A 17445-nucleotide genomic window follows, 5' to 3' on the forward strand; every position below is an offset into this window, starting at 1 on the left:
ATCCAAATCTCCTCTTAATAAATTGCAATAACTGCAGAATTCAACAGCTATAATTCTAACAGGGACTAGGGTTTGTACAGAACACTGTTAATACCTGTTTTATACATAGAGATCACAGATATTCAGCCTATGCTGACCTTTCCTGTTGCTTAAAGACTAATTAACTGTGTCTAAAAATGTTTATATTATTGCAGCGCTGTCCTCGTTGGAGCATCCAAATCTCCTCTTAATAAATTGCAATAACTGCAGAATTCAACAGCTATAATTCTAACAGGGACTAGGGTTGGTGAATACACAACCTTTGTACCGTAGACATTATACTGGCTCCCTGTTTGGTATTGTGTATGTATATATATATATAATTTTATTTTTTTAATGATAATGTTAGCTTACTAGGCTCTGCAGTATCTGGTTGGTCTTTCAACACCCAGTCATCAGCACATGCTTTAGATACTTCTCAAAACTTCTCTTTAATGGATGATTAATGGATGAAATAATTTGTTATTTATCTTGTATTTACAATGCCCTGTTATATATATATATATATATATATATATATATATATATATATATATATATATATATATATATATATATATATATATATATATATATATATGTGTGTGTGTGTGTGTGTGTATAATAAATCTTTATATACTGTAATTATAAATATCCTTACTCTCACATTTGATCAGTTAAATGCTGAATAAACCGATAAATTGCTTAAAAATATACTCACTGCAATAATTATTGTTTTCATTCATTCATCCAATTCCCTTCGGCTTAGTCCTTTTATATATCAGGGGTCGCCATAGCAGAATGAACCGCCAACTTATCCAGCATATGTTTTACGCGGCGGATGCCCTTCCAGCTGCAACCCAGCACTGGGAAACATCCATAAACTCACATTCACACTCATACACAACGGCCAATTTAGTTGATTCAGTTCTCCTATAGCTCATGTTTTTGGACTGTGTGGGAAACAGGAGCACCTGGAGGAAACCCACGCCAACACAGGGAGAACATGCATTATTAATATAATTATAAATAATTTTTAGATTATCTAAACAAATATAACAACCTAATACGCTCATGGGGAAATGCCTTTTGTATGTATACAGTGTGATTTTGCTGCATATTTATGTAGCTTTTTATTTGACACAGCATTACTGCATATATCCACTTGCAGTTCTGACAATGTTTCCTCAGTTTCCTTTCTTCCATCGGCTTTACATTCGCATCCCAGTTTCAAGCCGAGACCTCACGTGACCACAACCGACCAATAGGAAACGTGACATGTACCCGTCTCACATCTAAGCTGCCGAACGGCATCAACAAGCTTATTAGAGCGAAAGAAACCCAGTTTTTTTGAAGTACCACCTTTTTCGGTTGAATCACAATGTTATAGCCGTCTCCGTTAGAAGTGCAGCACACGAACCCCAACGCCAGGGGACAAATATCCCGGCCAGAAATGGTTGTTGTGGAATTTAGCGCAGGACGCGTAGGAGCGCACTTGACAGCTGGAATGTAACGTTAACTGGTTTCTGATGAGCTCGAGCAGGCTAACAAACACAGCTAGCTGATGATGATTACAGCTCTTATGACAATGTCTTTCTTTGCGAGCGCACAGCAGACGCATGCTTAGCTGGATATAGAAGTATGCTAGGATGTTCAAAAATGTGTTCGGTTCAGGATTTCTGGTGAGGACCGCTCATGTCATTTTGACATGGGTTATAACGCTGATTCTCTTCCTCCACGACACCGGTAAGTGCCCGTTATAGACGCCCGATGTGCAGCGAGAACATGTGTTTGTCCCAATCCAAAGCGTGTTATTTCATGGACGCTGAATGATAATGAATGAGGTGCTGCTTCACACACCTGTATCTGCATTTCTGAGTGTTTGACTCGCGTGTACTGCTGCTTTTACCTGTCATTTGTTACACTCTTTTTACACACTCTGTCCAACTGGTTTACAGTATATTCTACTGGACAGAATATCTTTCTACTCAACACATCACAGTGTAGTTTATCAAAATGTATAATGTGTGTGTGTGTGTGTGTGTGTGTGTTTTCCTGCTCTTCTACGTAGTTATTCTGATGCAGTTACATTCAGTAGTGCTCAGACTGCTCTACTGTTGCATGATATGAGTCCACTATGCTTTATTCGACTTTTCCACATATACTGTTCTATATCCCAGTCTGCATTATATTCTTTTTTTTTTCTACTCCTGCTGTATTACACATGAAAGCTCATTTCTACCACATACCATACATTAATAACAGTGGTGGAAAGAGTACTGAGAAATCATACGTAAGTAAAAGCACCATTACTTGCCCAAAAAATATAGTGCAAGTAGAGTAAAAGTATCTGTTCTAAAGATTACTCAAACTATGAGTAAATAGTAGGCCTTGTAAAAGTACTCAAGAGTAGTGAGTAAGCTGTGAAAAGCTGATGCATTTACATGTAATTTGTGTGTGTGTGTGTGTGAGTGAAAACGTAACATTCTGTAGTGCATTTAATGATCTTCCTATATTTGTTTGTTCATTCTATCCTTCTTTAACTTGTTCGTTCCTTCTTTCCTCACTTCGTTTGTTCATCATTCATATTTTTGTTCCTTCCTTCTTTAGGTCCTTCGTTCATTCATTTGTTCCTTCCTTCCTTAGTTTGTTTAATCCTTCTTTGAATCCTTCCTTCATTAGTTCGGTCCTTCCTTTCTTCATTCGGTCCTTCCTTCCATTCTTCATTCATTCCATGTAGTGATTGTTTAAGGCTGTTTGTTGATTTAAGTCATCATACAGTCGACATCCTTCATTTTCTCATCAGTGACATGCAGTCTATAAAAAGTCTCCGGGTCATTGCGTGTAAAGACTTTGGACATCTTCTTGGACACTTTTAATGCTTATAAAATGTTTGCTGCATTTATAAAGCTGCGATTTGATCATGTGATTTACTTTCTATGTGTGATTTGATTTGACAGGAATCACAATACTGATTTTTATTTTTTAGCCAATCCTCATAGACAAGAAAAAAGTAAGTAGTGACTGCAGGTTGAAGGAAAATAGTGGAGTAAAAGTACCGATACTGCACAAAAAATGTACTCAAGGGAAAGTAAAAGTACATTTTTAAAACTACTTAGTAAATTACAATCCTGAGAAAAACTACTCAATTACAGTAATTTGAGTATTTGTAATTTGCTACTTCACACCACTGATTATTAATAATAATGACGCTTTGGTACATCATTATTTCATTTTGTTTTTTGAAATCTAGTTATGACAATTATTGTGACTCAGAGAGCTCAAAAGCTCTGCAATCTAAGAAAATACAGGCAGATAGAAAAACACTAACAAATTGAGAAAGCATGATTGATGCACTTAAGTTGTGACGCATGTTTCCAGGTCCAAGCTGCTATTTATTTAAATTTAGAAAATGGTAGTTTATGACCACTTTGTAGTCAATTTACACATAAAAGAGATTCTCTTACAGAATCATGGTGTACATCAGGGTTTCTCAACCTTGTCCTGGTGGACCACCAGCACTGCATGTTTTAGATGTCTCCTTTGTCTGTTACACCCATTAAAGGTCTTTCAGTCTCTGCTAATGAGCTGTTGATCTGAATCAGGTGTGTTTGGTTAAAAAGATATGGAAAATGTACAATGCTGGTGGTCCTCCAGGAACATGGTTGAGAAACACTGGAACAGTCTCTAGATTGCTGCATCATAGAGACTAATATTTTAACAATTTATTAAAAAAAAAAAAGATAAATTCTGGCCATCTCAAATTAGGCATATATATTTAGTTTATTTATTAGTACCATTTGTTAAGCCTCCCCATACACTTTGATAAACCTGTGACATCACACTTAACAATTTAATTTGACTACACATGGGCATGCAAATTTATAGAACACATACAATTAGTGCAGACCACAATGGAAATGTTTTGGTGGACCCCAAAAAATTACAAACCTGGCTGCTACATTAAAGAGGAAGCAGTAGGGCTCATCACTCTGCTGCTGGTTTATTTGCAGCTCTTAACGGGATAATTCAAATACTAATACTATGGAAAAACAAATACTATGAAGCATTCTTCAAAAAAAAAAAAATGTCTGATGTTTACCAGACAGAATTTTCAGTTTTGGGTGAACCATGCCGTTAACTTAAACCATGTTTGAGATCCCTCGCTCAGTGTACATAAATCACATGGTTGAAATTATGGGAGTTTTCCGGGATAAATAAAATGGGTGGACGGCTGGAGATGGGTTTGAAATATAGGAGACTCAAAAAAAAAAAAAAAAAAAAACAGGAGTGTTGGCAGGTATGCCCACACATACACTCTGCCTACTTCAATATTGTAGATAAGCCGTGCAAATTCACTCTGTCTCGCGCTGAACGCTGTCGACCAATCGCAACAGGCTGTCATCGGTCCAATCAGGATTAGCTTTGCGCTACGGAGGGGTTTGGGAACAAATGAATCACTGAATGATTCACATGGGAGTTGCTGGGATAATTAGGTAAAAATAAATGCAGATTATAAGACAATGAAAGTGTTTTTTGACCTTGCATGCATATCAGCCTGTTGTTGGAGACCCTTAAAACCAAAATATGACCCTTTTAATGTATAATAGGGGCTCTTTAAGAGTAAAGGTTTGACCAAAAGTGCCAATTTATGAAGTGTAAAAAGCCCCAGGAGCAGTTTTTATTCTCACTAGATTCAGTTCTAGAGTAATTTAATTATTGTATTTGTTCTCTATTCTAATTTCTTTCACTCCTGTTCTACAATGATGTCTCAATCTCCTTCTCTACTGTGCTTTTTCCCCACTGTACTATTGATTGTTCTGCAATACTGTGATCTTCTTGCACACAGACCTGCGCCGGCAGGAGGAGACAGGGGAGCTCACACTGCCGGTTCTCTTTGTGCTGCTGGTTCTGGTGTCTGTGTTGCTGTACTTTGCGGTCTCACTCATGGATCCTGGGTTTGTCCTGACTGATGACTGTGACTTGCAGGTCAGTAAATAAATTAATTTCCTTTTTTTTTTGTCGGCCAAGCCTGAAATACCTAAAATATTTACTTGAAGTTCCTCTGTAATGCCTGATCCTCCATAGACAACAAGATTCTCGACTTGTTCAGAGTCCAGAAAGGTACAAAACCCATCCTCAAATCAGACCCTATGCCTTCAGTGGTTCAATCGGTGTATTGTCAAGGTAATAGAATAGCTTTCTTTAAGGGCACACAAAAGTAATGACTTTATTCAACAGTTTCTTCTCCTCAGTGTCAGTATAGGGCACACCACATTAATGAGCACTGTGCACTGATATCCGTGTGTTACTTCCTCAGTTTGAAATGAAGCACAGGTGCATCTGAGGTATAGTACGTCAGCAGCAAACACACACACACACACACACACACACACACACACACACACACACACACAGAGACCACATTGCTCCCATAAACATGCACCCTATACTCACACTGAGGAGAAGAAACTGTTGACTAGTGTATTTTGTTTTAGGTGTATACAAAAGTATTCTTGTGTCTTGACAATATTCCAATTGAACCACTGAAAGCACACAAGAAGTCAGGATCCTTGCTGTCTATGAAGGATGAGGAAGCGCTCAGATCTAAAACGTCTTGATTTGAGTTCTGAAGATGAACGAAGATCTTGGGGGGGTTTGGAACAACAGGAGTAATTCAGTAACAGAATTTTCATCTTGAGTGGACTAACCCTTTAATAGCAGGTTTCCAGAATGCTAACAGTTGGTTAGAGATTTCTAATTAACCTAGACAGATAGATAAACATTGATCTCCTGTGCTAATAGAAATATAGATCTCATAACCAATGGTTTGTAGAGGTTTAAATCTGAAGAGTAATAAGATTTTACAGTATCAAACATGCATCACCTGACTATTTTTCAGTTCACACTTGGTATCGCAGAAGAAACACAGGATATGATTCCACAGACCACCAAATCCATCCGACTACGGCGCTGTGGACACTGTCTGGTGCAGGCGAGTTGTCTTTTATTATATTAAAGACATCATATAGACCATTTTGAGGGATGTAAACAGAAACAATAGTCCCAACGTATTTTCTGTTTTACATTTGTAATTTCTATAGCTTCCAAGAATCCAAAAAGAGACACATATTGATAAATTATGTTATGATAGCTGTTTTAGCATTAAGTTATGATTGAATTGCCTCTTGTTCAGTTATGAAATAGTTTGATAACAAGTAGGAAATGTTCATGGGCCAATGACATGACCACATTGAAATGGTCTAGATCTTAGTTTATATAATTTTACTAAAGAGACCTTAATTTTTATTTAAAAGATTTAAGAAAAAAATGCATTATTTATTTTTTTTCTAGAGAAATTAAATCGAAAATAGCCTTTTCCCTATAACTTTTTGTCAGTTAATCAAATATAGATTAGTAAATCAAATTTAGTTAATAAACAGATGTTAGATAGAAGTTTAAAATGAATGCTCACTTTGACACAGCAACCGATGAGATCGAAACACTGCCAGACGTGTCAGCACTGTGTGCGTCGCTATGACCATCACTGCCCCTGGATAGAGAACTGCGTCGGGGAGAGGAACCATCGCTGGTTTGTGCTTTATCTGGCCGTGCAGCTTGTTGTCCTGCTGTGGGGACTGTACATGGCTTGGTGAGCAACATTTATATACAACTTATATTTCATCAAAAGTAATATTCAGAAATGATACACTGTTCAGATTTGTTCGGTTTAAGAGATTGACCGAAAAAATGACTCTATCCCAAGTGATTCTAAACCTTTATTAATTTATTTACCCTGTTGAACACAAAAAGAAGATACTTTGAAGAATGTAGGAAACCTCTAGCTATTTAAATGTGTAGCAGGAAAAAAAACTACCGGATTTCAACCTTCTTCGAAATATCTTCTTTTGTGTTCAAGAAACAAACTCAAACAGGTTTGGAACAACTTGAAGTGAATGAATGATAACTGTACATTTTGGGGTGACCTATCCCTTTGAAACTCTGACACAGGTCAGGCTTCAGTCACGCCTCCACCTGGCAGCAGTGGTTGAGGACTAACGGTGTTCTCCTGGGAGCAGCAGCAGTGGTTGCCATTTTGGCCCTCACCGTGCTCCTCCTCCTGGGCTCGCACCTCTACCTGGTGTCCTTAAACACCACCACATGGGAGTTCATGTCCCGACACAGAATCTCATACCTCAAGCACTGCGGTGCAGATGAAAACCCTTTTGACAAAGGAATCCTGCGCAATCTCTGGGGCTTCTTCTGCGGTTGGGAACCGGTGGTTTGGGAGCACGTTTACTTCAAGCAGGGCAATGATCCCATTTGATTCCCTGGGTGTAGTGACTTCCCTGACGTATAACCAATAAGACGGAAGTTGATATTTTATTGGTGGGAAACTGCTCCAAACTTTGCAGAATATCTACTTCCGTTTCCTTGTGAATGATCAATTTGGAAAGTGTTTCTTAAATGCATGAACTTTGTAGTCGCGATGATGTTTGATCAAGTGTTATCAAAACGATGAGTGTTTTTATAAAAGGTGTTTTGTGAATTCTTTACCAGTACTTTGACAATTGTGCCGATTTTGCACATTTTTAAAGCAAACGCAGAACAAAAAGCACACAAAAAAAGAATCCCAGCAGTTTTTTGGAGCTGTATTGTGGTTTCCAGTTAATGCAATACATTAAGATATGTGAAACTATTATGTGCATATGTAATTAAGCTCTCTTTCATGGTTCTACAAAGCTGTTGTACAAAATAGAACTAGCTTCCTTTATAGCAGCAACAAATCATGTTGTACAGTTCCATCAGCAATGACTTTGTGCAATTATTGGATTAGTGAAATACAGATTTTTACAGATTTGTTTTTTAGAATATAGACATCCTCGTATAAGAGACGGTGCATTAGACAGGGTAATGAGAAGTTGATGTGAAATAATATCCTCTAGCACTTTATATATATTTGAGTGGTGAGATTTTAATATGCTTGTAATGTGATTTTATATGATTAAATGTACCATAATCTGTAAACTAGACATGACAAATCAACAGATTAAAATACTTTATATAGGGTACATTTACATGATATTTAAGCCTGAGTGGTATGACTGTATCTATATAGTTACCGAAGAAATAAAGTCTTATCATAAAAAAAAAAATCATTAAAAACTACCAACATCGCCTCCAAGCAGCCTCTCGCTGGGTCCTAGAGGCTGCCCTCATGCAGTTAATTTTATTCAGGGGTTGCAGTGTTCAACTAATAATAATTTATGAATAAAATGTTAATTCCATCTAAGAGTATACAGCATCAATTGGGGTCATAATCACAAGTCAGATTTTAATTTAATTGTAAGAAGCTAACTCTTATGGGGAATAAAAATGCCAAGCCTGACTGTAAATTAAGACTTCTCGAAAACACACAAAAAGAAAATAACCCTTTTAAAATAAATTTATAATAACCCTTTTTGTTGATCTTTTTTCGGAATAACCACCTATTAAGAGAGTTATATTGTGAAATACAGTGGGTAAAACAAGTATTGAACATGACAGAACATGTCATCATTTTTCTCTGAAAACAATTTCACCAGATGTAACAACTAAAGTATTCCATACATAAATAAGGTGAACAAATTCTAATTTGTTTAGAAATTAAGTGACATTATGTATAATAAAATGAAATGACACGGAAAAAGTAGTATTGAGCACATGAAGGAAGGCAGGTGTAAAAAGGCATGGAAAGCCCAGACAGCAGCTGAAATCTCAGAGTAGTTAATCAGCAGTCTTGCCCCTTGTCAATGTAAATGAATATTAGCCGTTTCAGTTCAACACCTACACTAGCAGATGATGAAGATGAAAACAGGGTGGACATTAGGGCTGTGCCGTATGGGCAGAAGAAACCATCACGATTTTCTTAAACATTATTGCGATTTCGATTTTAATCACGATTTTGTCACAGACAGACTGAATCTGTGTTTACAGTGTGAATCTAAAACATATTTTAAAAGAAACACAATTATATCTTTATCAAAGACCTGTTATATGTCTCTAAAACAGACAGAATAAAATTCTCTCCCTAAATTAAAACTTGTAACAGAGCAATGCAGCACGGTTTTGTTAGTTTGTCATCCTCTAAGAAAACAGGATGGTCATTGAGCAACGACAAAGGAGCGACCGCCAAGCACGCTGAAAATGCTGAAGAAAGTGACAAGCTTACGTGCTTTTAGACGCAATATATGACCGACTTACAAAATTACCTGGTTCTGCCATACATCAGGCTTCCTGTATCCAAAGTAACATAATCCCATACCACAGATTTTGAGTTTTTTTGGCACCAAGTCCACCTGTGCTAAACTCATCATCCGTGTATACAAAGGCTATTCATTCTTCTATTATTGCGTGCTGCATTATGATTGGTTCAAATAGCATACTGTAGGAAAATCGTGCTGTAAGGCGAATTAGAAATGCGCATGTCTAAATCATGATTTTGATACGATTACAATTAATTGCACAGTCCTAGTGGACATTTTAGCAAAACAATAACCTCATTTCCAAGGAAACTCAATTGGTTTCAGAAAAGAAAATAAAGCTGGTAGAATGGCCCAGACAATAACCTGACCTGAATTCAGTAAAAAATAACAAAAAAATCAAAGTTCATAGACAAGACTCACAGAATCGTCAAGACTTTGAAGTATGGTACATATGTCAACAACTCCTTAACCCTTTGACTGGTGTTCTACTAAACTGTTGACCATGTTTTTACTGTTTTAAATAATGGTGTCGCAGTCATTTAAAGAATGACTGTTTTAAAATATGGTTTACATACAGCATGATTGGTTTACAAAAAAAATAAATAAATAAATAAAAAAAACTTGATTTTGGTTTTATTGTTAAAACAAAAAGAAAACATGTTAAATGAGAATCTGAAATATTTTAGGGCATACTTTAAAAAAAATTAAGGTAATTTAGTATTCAAAATATTTTGTTTATAAAAAATAAATTGGTCTTACACTTTATAATTTTCATAGTATATGTATTAATTCCGGGACTTAGCATAAACTGACACATCAACCAATCGGTAGATATTATAGAACCAATCGGTAGGTATTTTAGAAATCATGGGATCTGTTAAAAAATTGCATTGAGTGTGTTAACTAGTGACATTAAGAGCTAAGAAACGCAATTCAATCATTTTTTTCTTGGTGGGGTAGTTAAAGGGTTAAGAAATGTATCAAAAAAGTACAGTAAATACCAGGAAAAAGCATCATGTTCAATACATGTTTTACCTGCTAAATATTGTTACTGTGAAATAAAATGACTTTGGTCTTACTTTGGTCATACAGCCCAGCCCTAACACATACACACAAACATGTGTTAACATTAGCCATTTTAAATTTAGGCCAATAACAAATGTAGATTAATGCATATTTGCACATGCACATCGTGTTTCTTTACAAAGAAAAGTATCACCAGCCACCAGCCTAAATGACGGTTGCCAACCAAACACAAAAATTCTAAATTCCCAAAGTAAAAACTTGTACATCAATGTTGTGTAAATGTACCCTTAGAATATAAACATAATCAGTGCAGTAATGTTCAACATTACAGATATAACATATGTAAACATGGCCTTTCCTATTTCACATCAGCAGAATTAAATGCATGTGACATTCCTTTGACTGTTAGACTGAGGTCCATTTTTGACTGTCAGAACACAGCAAAGTAATAGACTTATAGACAAATGCAGTACAACGAAAACCAAATCAGCAATAATAGTTTTAGCTTTGGCTTGATTTCATTTTGCTTCTTTTTGCACTTGAGTGTTTTTAAAAGTACTATCATTATTGCTAGAATTTCCTGAACGATTTGCTCCGTTTTGATCAAAGTTATGCAATTGATTTTCCCTCCATGTAATATTTTGACATATCAGTATTCAATAAACTGAACAACATGGTCACATTGTATTTTATTTCTGAAAATACATTCATCCCCTTCAGTTCCATAGATATTTAATTATCCTTCATGTAACTCATAGAAATGGAAGATTTCCTTTAAATAGATTTTTTTAGTGTCATTTTGTTCACAGTGTAACTTATCAGTAGTAAACCACATTGACAATGATACGATGGTGGTCTGATGGCGAAAGTAAAACACAGACAAACACGTTAAATAAAAAATCAGCTTCTATGATACATGATGCGTTTGGACTGCTTAAGTGACTGAATGTGTATCATGCTAAGACATTAAGTAGAATACGCTTAGTCTAATTCAACAGTCCTAGATTTGTCCAGAGGAGGGCTTTAAAGAGAAAGTCGTCGCCAAAAGTCACAAGACGTCTGTAAGCAAGTACAGTGGAAAGTTGACAACAAGTCCAAAAAAAAAAAGAGAAAATCAAGGAGCAACGTCTATCTGGGGCACCAATCCTAAATCAAATCCAGATTAGGGACAGCCAGAGATCAAAATGTGAGGCTTTAACATGAACGTACATCGCATAGACTGAGCGCGGAGGAATTTGCATTAGCACACACTTCGACAGTTACAGTCGGGAAGTTAAGGAGCTTAAGATGTATCACTCAGATCTGCGCAACATCAGAAATCCTTAAAAACAACCAAGCAGACAGCACAACCGTCTCAATCTGACAATCATTATCTGTTCGGCGACAGTGCAAGTATATTTTGGCATCAAAGTTCAGTGTAACAGGAAGACTTCTCTATTTTAGCTGGTCAGAGCGAAAATAAACATCACATGGGTGTTTCTGCACGCCATAAGCAGTGGAACCCCCAAAATATCACTTATTACTGCATGTGTGAATGTCAAGGGTGGGCAGTTTAAAAGCTGAGCAGATTTGAGTTTACTCACAGTGCTGATCGTAGGGTTTCCTCTTGGTTTTAACGTCCGGACTGGACCGTCTTTGGAGCGCAAGCGCACATTTGCAGCCAGATTCACAAGAAGCAGCTTTTAAAGGGTGAGACGGGGCCAGCTTCACTTGATTTGACTGCGTAACTCAAGTGACAGAATATCTGGACGAAGAAGACAGAGAGAAAAAGGAAGAAGAGATTTGATATGTCACAACCCCATCCGAGTGTAATGGAGCGGAAGTCAGTGCAGGGCAGAGAAGTCGAAGTCTGCAAAGAACTCCTGCTGCTCGGCGCTCAGGAAGAACGGCGTCTGTGGAGGAGTCAGGACAGGCTTGAGGCGCGTGAACTCCTCGTCAAAGTTACTGACGTCCGCTGCTGTTTTAATTGACGGCAGGAATGGAGGTTTGACTCTTTTGGCCAGCAGAGCCTCCCAGTCAATGCCCTGAAGAGAGGAACAACTTTTTTAAAAAAAGAAGAGAAGCTTCACAAGAGTAGACAGAAATTACTCTTAGTGACAGTCACCTGGAAAAACCGGTGTTTCTTGACTTCGTTGGCATCTTGCTCTCCTGCCCCCAGTCGTTTTTCAGAGTTCTTCTGCAGCAGCTGCCATGTAGAGAGATGAAAAGTCAGACTGAATTTTAATTTCCTTTTCTTATTTCATTGAGAAGGATGAGCTGTTACCTTTTGGATAACGGAGACAGACTCTGGAGACATAAACCTGGGGTAGCGCACTTCATCATTCACTATGCTGTCAAACACCTCCTCTTCATCATCACCGGGGAATGGAGACTGGCGGCAAGAGGACACACACAAACACTACTGTTCAAAAGTCTGGGGCCGCCTTTTATGTTTGTTTTTGAACAGAGACCAAAATTCTCTTGTTCGTTTGACAAACAGAATGTTAGTATAGTGCAATAATCCATTACATTACCAGTTTCAAATCTCAAACTTTCTTAAAAATGACTTATATTGAAGAGCAATTCCAGAGTTATAGATGTGACATTTGCAGTAAAAGCGTAAAACATAAATTCAATGAGAATATCAAAGAGAGATGTTGACAATATACCATCTGTTTACATTTTCCAAAAATTAAACAAAATATTGATCGGTAGATGTGTGTGTTTTTTATTTTATTTTAAATAATGGAAATAAACATGCATTATGAATGTAACCCAAAAAAGTATGCAAGTTTATGACAGACATGACTACCTTCCTGCAGATTTCAGTTGCAACACTGACTAAACCAAAGTCCCTTTAAGGCAAGTCATTTCACTCGGTGGCCATTTTTGAAACGCCTCTCAGGCAGTATGCTCGGGCATTCTGTCTGAATGGGGAAACATCATATTCTCAAAAACTGTTTGCCAAGCTTACGATTACATTATATATTTAGAATCACCAATAAAATTAAACAACATCAGTCTCTTTAGTTTCATTTCTAAACATTTGAATAACACAAAATCTACAGAAACTCCCTCTGGAGCCCCTCCTCCACAGAATCATTCTATAGTGATTGATAGTTGGCTTCTATACTAGAAGGCAGGGCTTCATTCCCCATTTAAAACTGTATGAAGGACATGTCTTGTGTATTCTATAGTCTTTGACCAAACACACCTGTCTGTAATTATCCAGTTAATTAATTGGTTCAGGTGTGTTTGTTCAGTGTTGGAGCTGAATTCTGCAGGAAGGTAGCTCTCCAGGAACAGGGTTGGTGTCCAACATACTTTGGGTTTGGCAATTTATTTCACAGAATTTCTACAAACAAAATAATAATAATCAGTGTGGCTCTCTATAGAACAAAAAAATATTTTATTTGACATTTTTTCTTTAATGAGGAAAAGGCTTGATTATGGATGCGACGTCTCTCGGTTACAGATGTGAAATTAGCACTTGTGCAACTTAAAATAAAACAATACGTTTTAAAACATTGAGTATTTATACAGTACTGTTAAACGCAAGCCTACTGTATACAAACATTGGTATTTCGGTGAAAACATTATTGCTCTAAAACCAATGTGGCAAAATATAGTATGCATTAGTGCAGCTAAACTCCTCCACAGATTCACTGCTCCACCCACTGGCTTGGGCTACAGTAAAAGGCCTTAACAAGTGTTGTAGGTCTTAAATCTTTTAACAGGTCTTAATTTTCCTTTGTTCATGTAAAGCTACCCAATCTGGCCATTAACACCTATACAATCACCAACAATCCCAATCTCGATAAAAAATTTTGTTATTATTATGAAATTATTATTGTGGACTGAAGTAATTCACAGCTATGTTTTGTTCTATTCTTGGTAAAAGTAATAGATTTTTTGTGAATGATGGATATACTTAAATTCAAAAAATATATTCAAACAAAATTATTATTATTGTATTATTAAATACATTACATTTTAATACAATTTTTGATAAGCAAGTGAAAATCTTTAGCATTTAGCCCTGCACAAGTCTTTAGAATGTCCTTAATTACATGGTCTTTAGAATGTCCTTAATTTACCTTGGTGAAACCTGCAGAAACCCTGGTTTACTAATGATATAATTAGTAAATAAGAAAGACGGAAATGCAGATCTAAGCAGAAAGCAAATGATAAAGAGGACTCCAAAGAAAAGACACTGTCAGTGCAGAGTTAAAGAGTTAAAGTTACAGTATTGCCTTCCTTCTGATACAAACTTTAGGAAAGACTGGATATATTTGGGCCATTGTTTACTTAATTTGACTGTAAATAGGTTTACAAACACCTTTTAATGGACAGGACAGTGGAAAGTATTAACAGGTAAGTGTGCGGAGCAGAAATAGGGGGTCAGTGCCAGCCACTTGTGATTAGATTGCCAAAAACACAGATCTTGATAGCATATAGAGACATGGGCAAAATTGTTGATACCTTTCCATTGAAGAAAGAAAAAGCCACTATTATCATTGAAATAACTTAAACTGAAAAAAGTTGATTCATTAAAAAATGACAGAAAATAAACTAAATAAAAATCAGTATTGCTTTGGAATTGTGGTTCAACCGAAGTGTAAAAAATGGCTAACTAATAAAACTGGTCTGGACTAAATTGAAGAGTACCAACAATTTTGTCCATTCCTGTATAAGCAGTGATGCTGCTGTAGTAAGAGTCTGAGCAGCAAGACTGACCTCTCCAACGAGCATCTCATAGATGAGCACACCCAGACCCCACCAGTCCACTGCACGGGTGTAATTGCTGTCAGTTAAAACCTCTGGAGCAAGAAACTCTGGAGTGCCACAAAAGGTTGACGTACGATCACCATATCCCATACCTAAATGACAGTAGCATTTCAGCAATTCAGCATTACATTTTTCTTCAGAGAAAGAAAGTTTTCAAATGTCCAAACCTTCTTTGCAAAGTCCAAAATCTGCAATTCTCACAAAGCCATCAGAATCCATTAACAGATTATCCAGCTTAAGATCCCTAAAATGAGGAAAGAGTAAAAGCATGAGCCAACATGCATGATTTCACACATGCATAGAGGCTGGGTGTGTGATATTTATCATCTACATTATTACCACAAATGTTCAAACTGACATTATAAAGTTTTACACTAACTTTGCACAAAACATACCGTAAGTCCAACATCAATGTTATGATAATGTAAATAATAGCGCACAAGCAAAAATTCTATTTTCCTAAATTAACATGCAAGGGCAATCACAAATATAATATTGATTTCACTACATCAGTTTTAAAAAAAGCAAGTCCATTGAGCAAGTTAGATTAAAGACATTGACTATGTTTACATGGACATCAGTAATAAAATCATTTGCCTTGACCCAAAGAAGACAATAATAAGATTAAGTTGTTTACATGAGTTGCTTTTTGAATGTTCCTTTCCTGATCCCGTTTTACATGTTATAGCACATAATTCTATTAACGTCATTGCTTCATTACACCATCCTCGTTTCCTCCGGAGTTTCATGTAATTTCCAGGGTTTCATTTTTAATTTGTCGACTTTAACTGCAGTTTGGCACTTTCACGTTCATTCAGGAACATTTCATGCATGCCCCCATTACAAACGAGATACTGGATGAGAGTAGGAACTGCTGGAGGAGTGTAGTTTTAATGGAACTTGATAGGCTACCACATGTTGTATGGGGAAACAACTCAGCATTTCGAGATGTCTGTGGTCCTTTACTGACTCGGTAGGTGCAGAGAATAGTGTCAAACAGCCGTGTGTTTATAGACTATTCTGTCACAAAAACGGTAATAGTTTAATTAAGGCTGCCATAATCAGATGCGCTGTCCCATCTTATGGGGTGTGAAGGTAAAATATATGTTGACAACGATTTACCTACAACAAACAGAGACAGAGAGGGGGAAAAACATTACCTGGTGGATTGTTGACCATGTCGCAGTTTAGCTAAATTAATTTACGCCTCCTCCCGAAGTAACTTGCAATGCACCTTCGCTATTTTTAATGCACTAAAACATTGTTTTCCAATCGCGCTTCCTTCTCAAAATGTATAGTTTGTCTAAAGCGATGTATACAAACTATATAGTACACAACGACCAGGGATACAATCAGCCAGCGCAGTCCATCCTCCAAAAAGTGACATTTTAATTTAATTTTAACACCCTTAATTCGGTTTCTGTTTAGTTCGATTCTGGCCTAAATTGGATTAAGTTAATTTTTTTTAAATGCTGTTTACATGGTAGACTCTTAAACAGAGTATTGTCTTAATCGTATTAAAAATCGGACTATTGGTGTCCATGTAAACGTACTCCGTGTTTGTTTCAACGCAACACTGAATCAAATTATTCCATCACTGAATCCATCCACTAAGACACTCACTTGCTGCTAGAGGTGTGAACCTATACTGGTCTCACGGTTCAGTTCGGTTACGATTATCATGCCATCGATTGGGTTCAATTCGATATTTCGGTGCATTGACGATGCTTTCCATACACAGTGTTGTATTTTGGGGGGTGGCTATAACAAGCTGTCTGTATAAACACACACACAGCACCACATTGTCTCTCATTCACACACATACACAAACATAAACAGCACCAAACAAACACTCACACGCTTGCTTGCTCGCTCAAGAGCGATATTGTGAGACCGCCCACTCCTGTTAAAATTACACCAGAGTTACCGACCGCTATTATTAAATCTGGTCGGGTCCCGTGACAATGCACAGGTACAGCCGCGGGACTGCATACAGCCGAGAGGAAAAGAGAGGGGAGGAAGAGTCACGCCAGCAGCCGAGAGGAAAAGTCACGAAGGTGAAATGGGCCAGAGGGAGAGGGGAGATAGAGAGAGATAGAGAGAGAGAGAGAGAGAGAGAGATAGAGATAGAGATAGATAGATAGATAGATAGAGAGAGAGAGAGAGAGAGAGAGAGAGAGAGAGAGAGAGAGAGAGAGAGAGAGAAATGGAGTACTTTCATTCTCTCAATCTCAGAGAAATAGGGGCTTCTGCTTTAAGTGCGAGTGAAAGACTTTCCAGAAAACACACACACAGTGAAATTAAGTAGTTGGCGTTGTAGTGTTGTAAATACTCGTGCTCGCCTCCATCGTGACAGAGCGCATATGAAATACATGACGTCAGTACATAA

At 37.1% G+C, this 17445-nt stretch overlaps 2 protein-coding genes across 3 annotated transcripts in view; one reads left to right on the forward strand and one right to left on the reverse strand.

The window, feature by feature from the left end:
- Positions 1 to 1319: 1319 nt before the first annotated feature.
- On the forward strand, positions 1320 to 10953 carry zdhhc12b (zinc finger DHHC-type palmitoyltransferase 12b). The gene is made up of 5 exons (XM_056457971.1): positions 1320 to 1764; positions 4868 to 5007; positions 5921 to 6013; positions 6504 to 6670; positions 7030 to 10953. The coding sequence occupies exons 1-5, from the start codon at positions 1668 to 1670 to the stop codon at positions 7343 to 7345; spliced, it is 813 nt and encodes a 270-aa protein (XP_056313946.1). The 5' UTR covers positions 1320 to 1667; the 3' UTR covers positions 7346 to 10953.
- A 10-nt stretch (positions 10954 to 10963) lies between these two features.
- Positions 10964 to 17445, reverse strand: part of pkn3 (protein kinase N3) — a 32545-nt gene continuing 26063 nt past the window's right edge. For both annotated transcript variants that reach the window (XM_056457969.1, XM_056457970.1), the window contains 5 exons: positions 15224 to 15300; positions 15006 to 15148; positions 12553 to 12660; positions 12394 to 12474; positions 10964 to 12313 (listed from right to left, as the gene is read on the reverse strand). In XM_056457969.1, coding sequence (XP_056313944.1) covers positions 12113 to 12313; positions 12394 to 12474; positions 12553 to 12660; positions 15006 to 15148; positions 15224 to 15300 — 610 coding nt within the window. In that variant the 3' untranslated portion in view covers positions 10964 to 12112. The remainder of the gene's footprint in view (positions 12314 to 12393; positions 12475 to 12552; positions 12661 to 15005; positions 15149 to 15223; positions 15301 to 17445) is intronic.

This window comes from Danio aesculapii, chromosome 5 (genome assembly GCF_903798145.1).
Source record: "Danio aesculapii chromosome 5, fDanAes4.1, whole genome shotgun sequence".
Taxonomy (NCBI): Eukaryota; Metazoa; Chordata; class Actinopteri; order Cypriniformes; family Danionidae; genus Danio; species Danio aesculapii.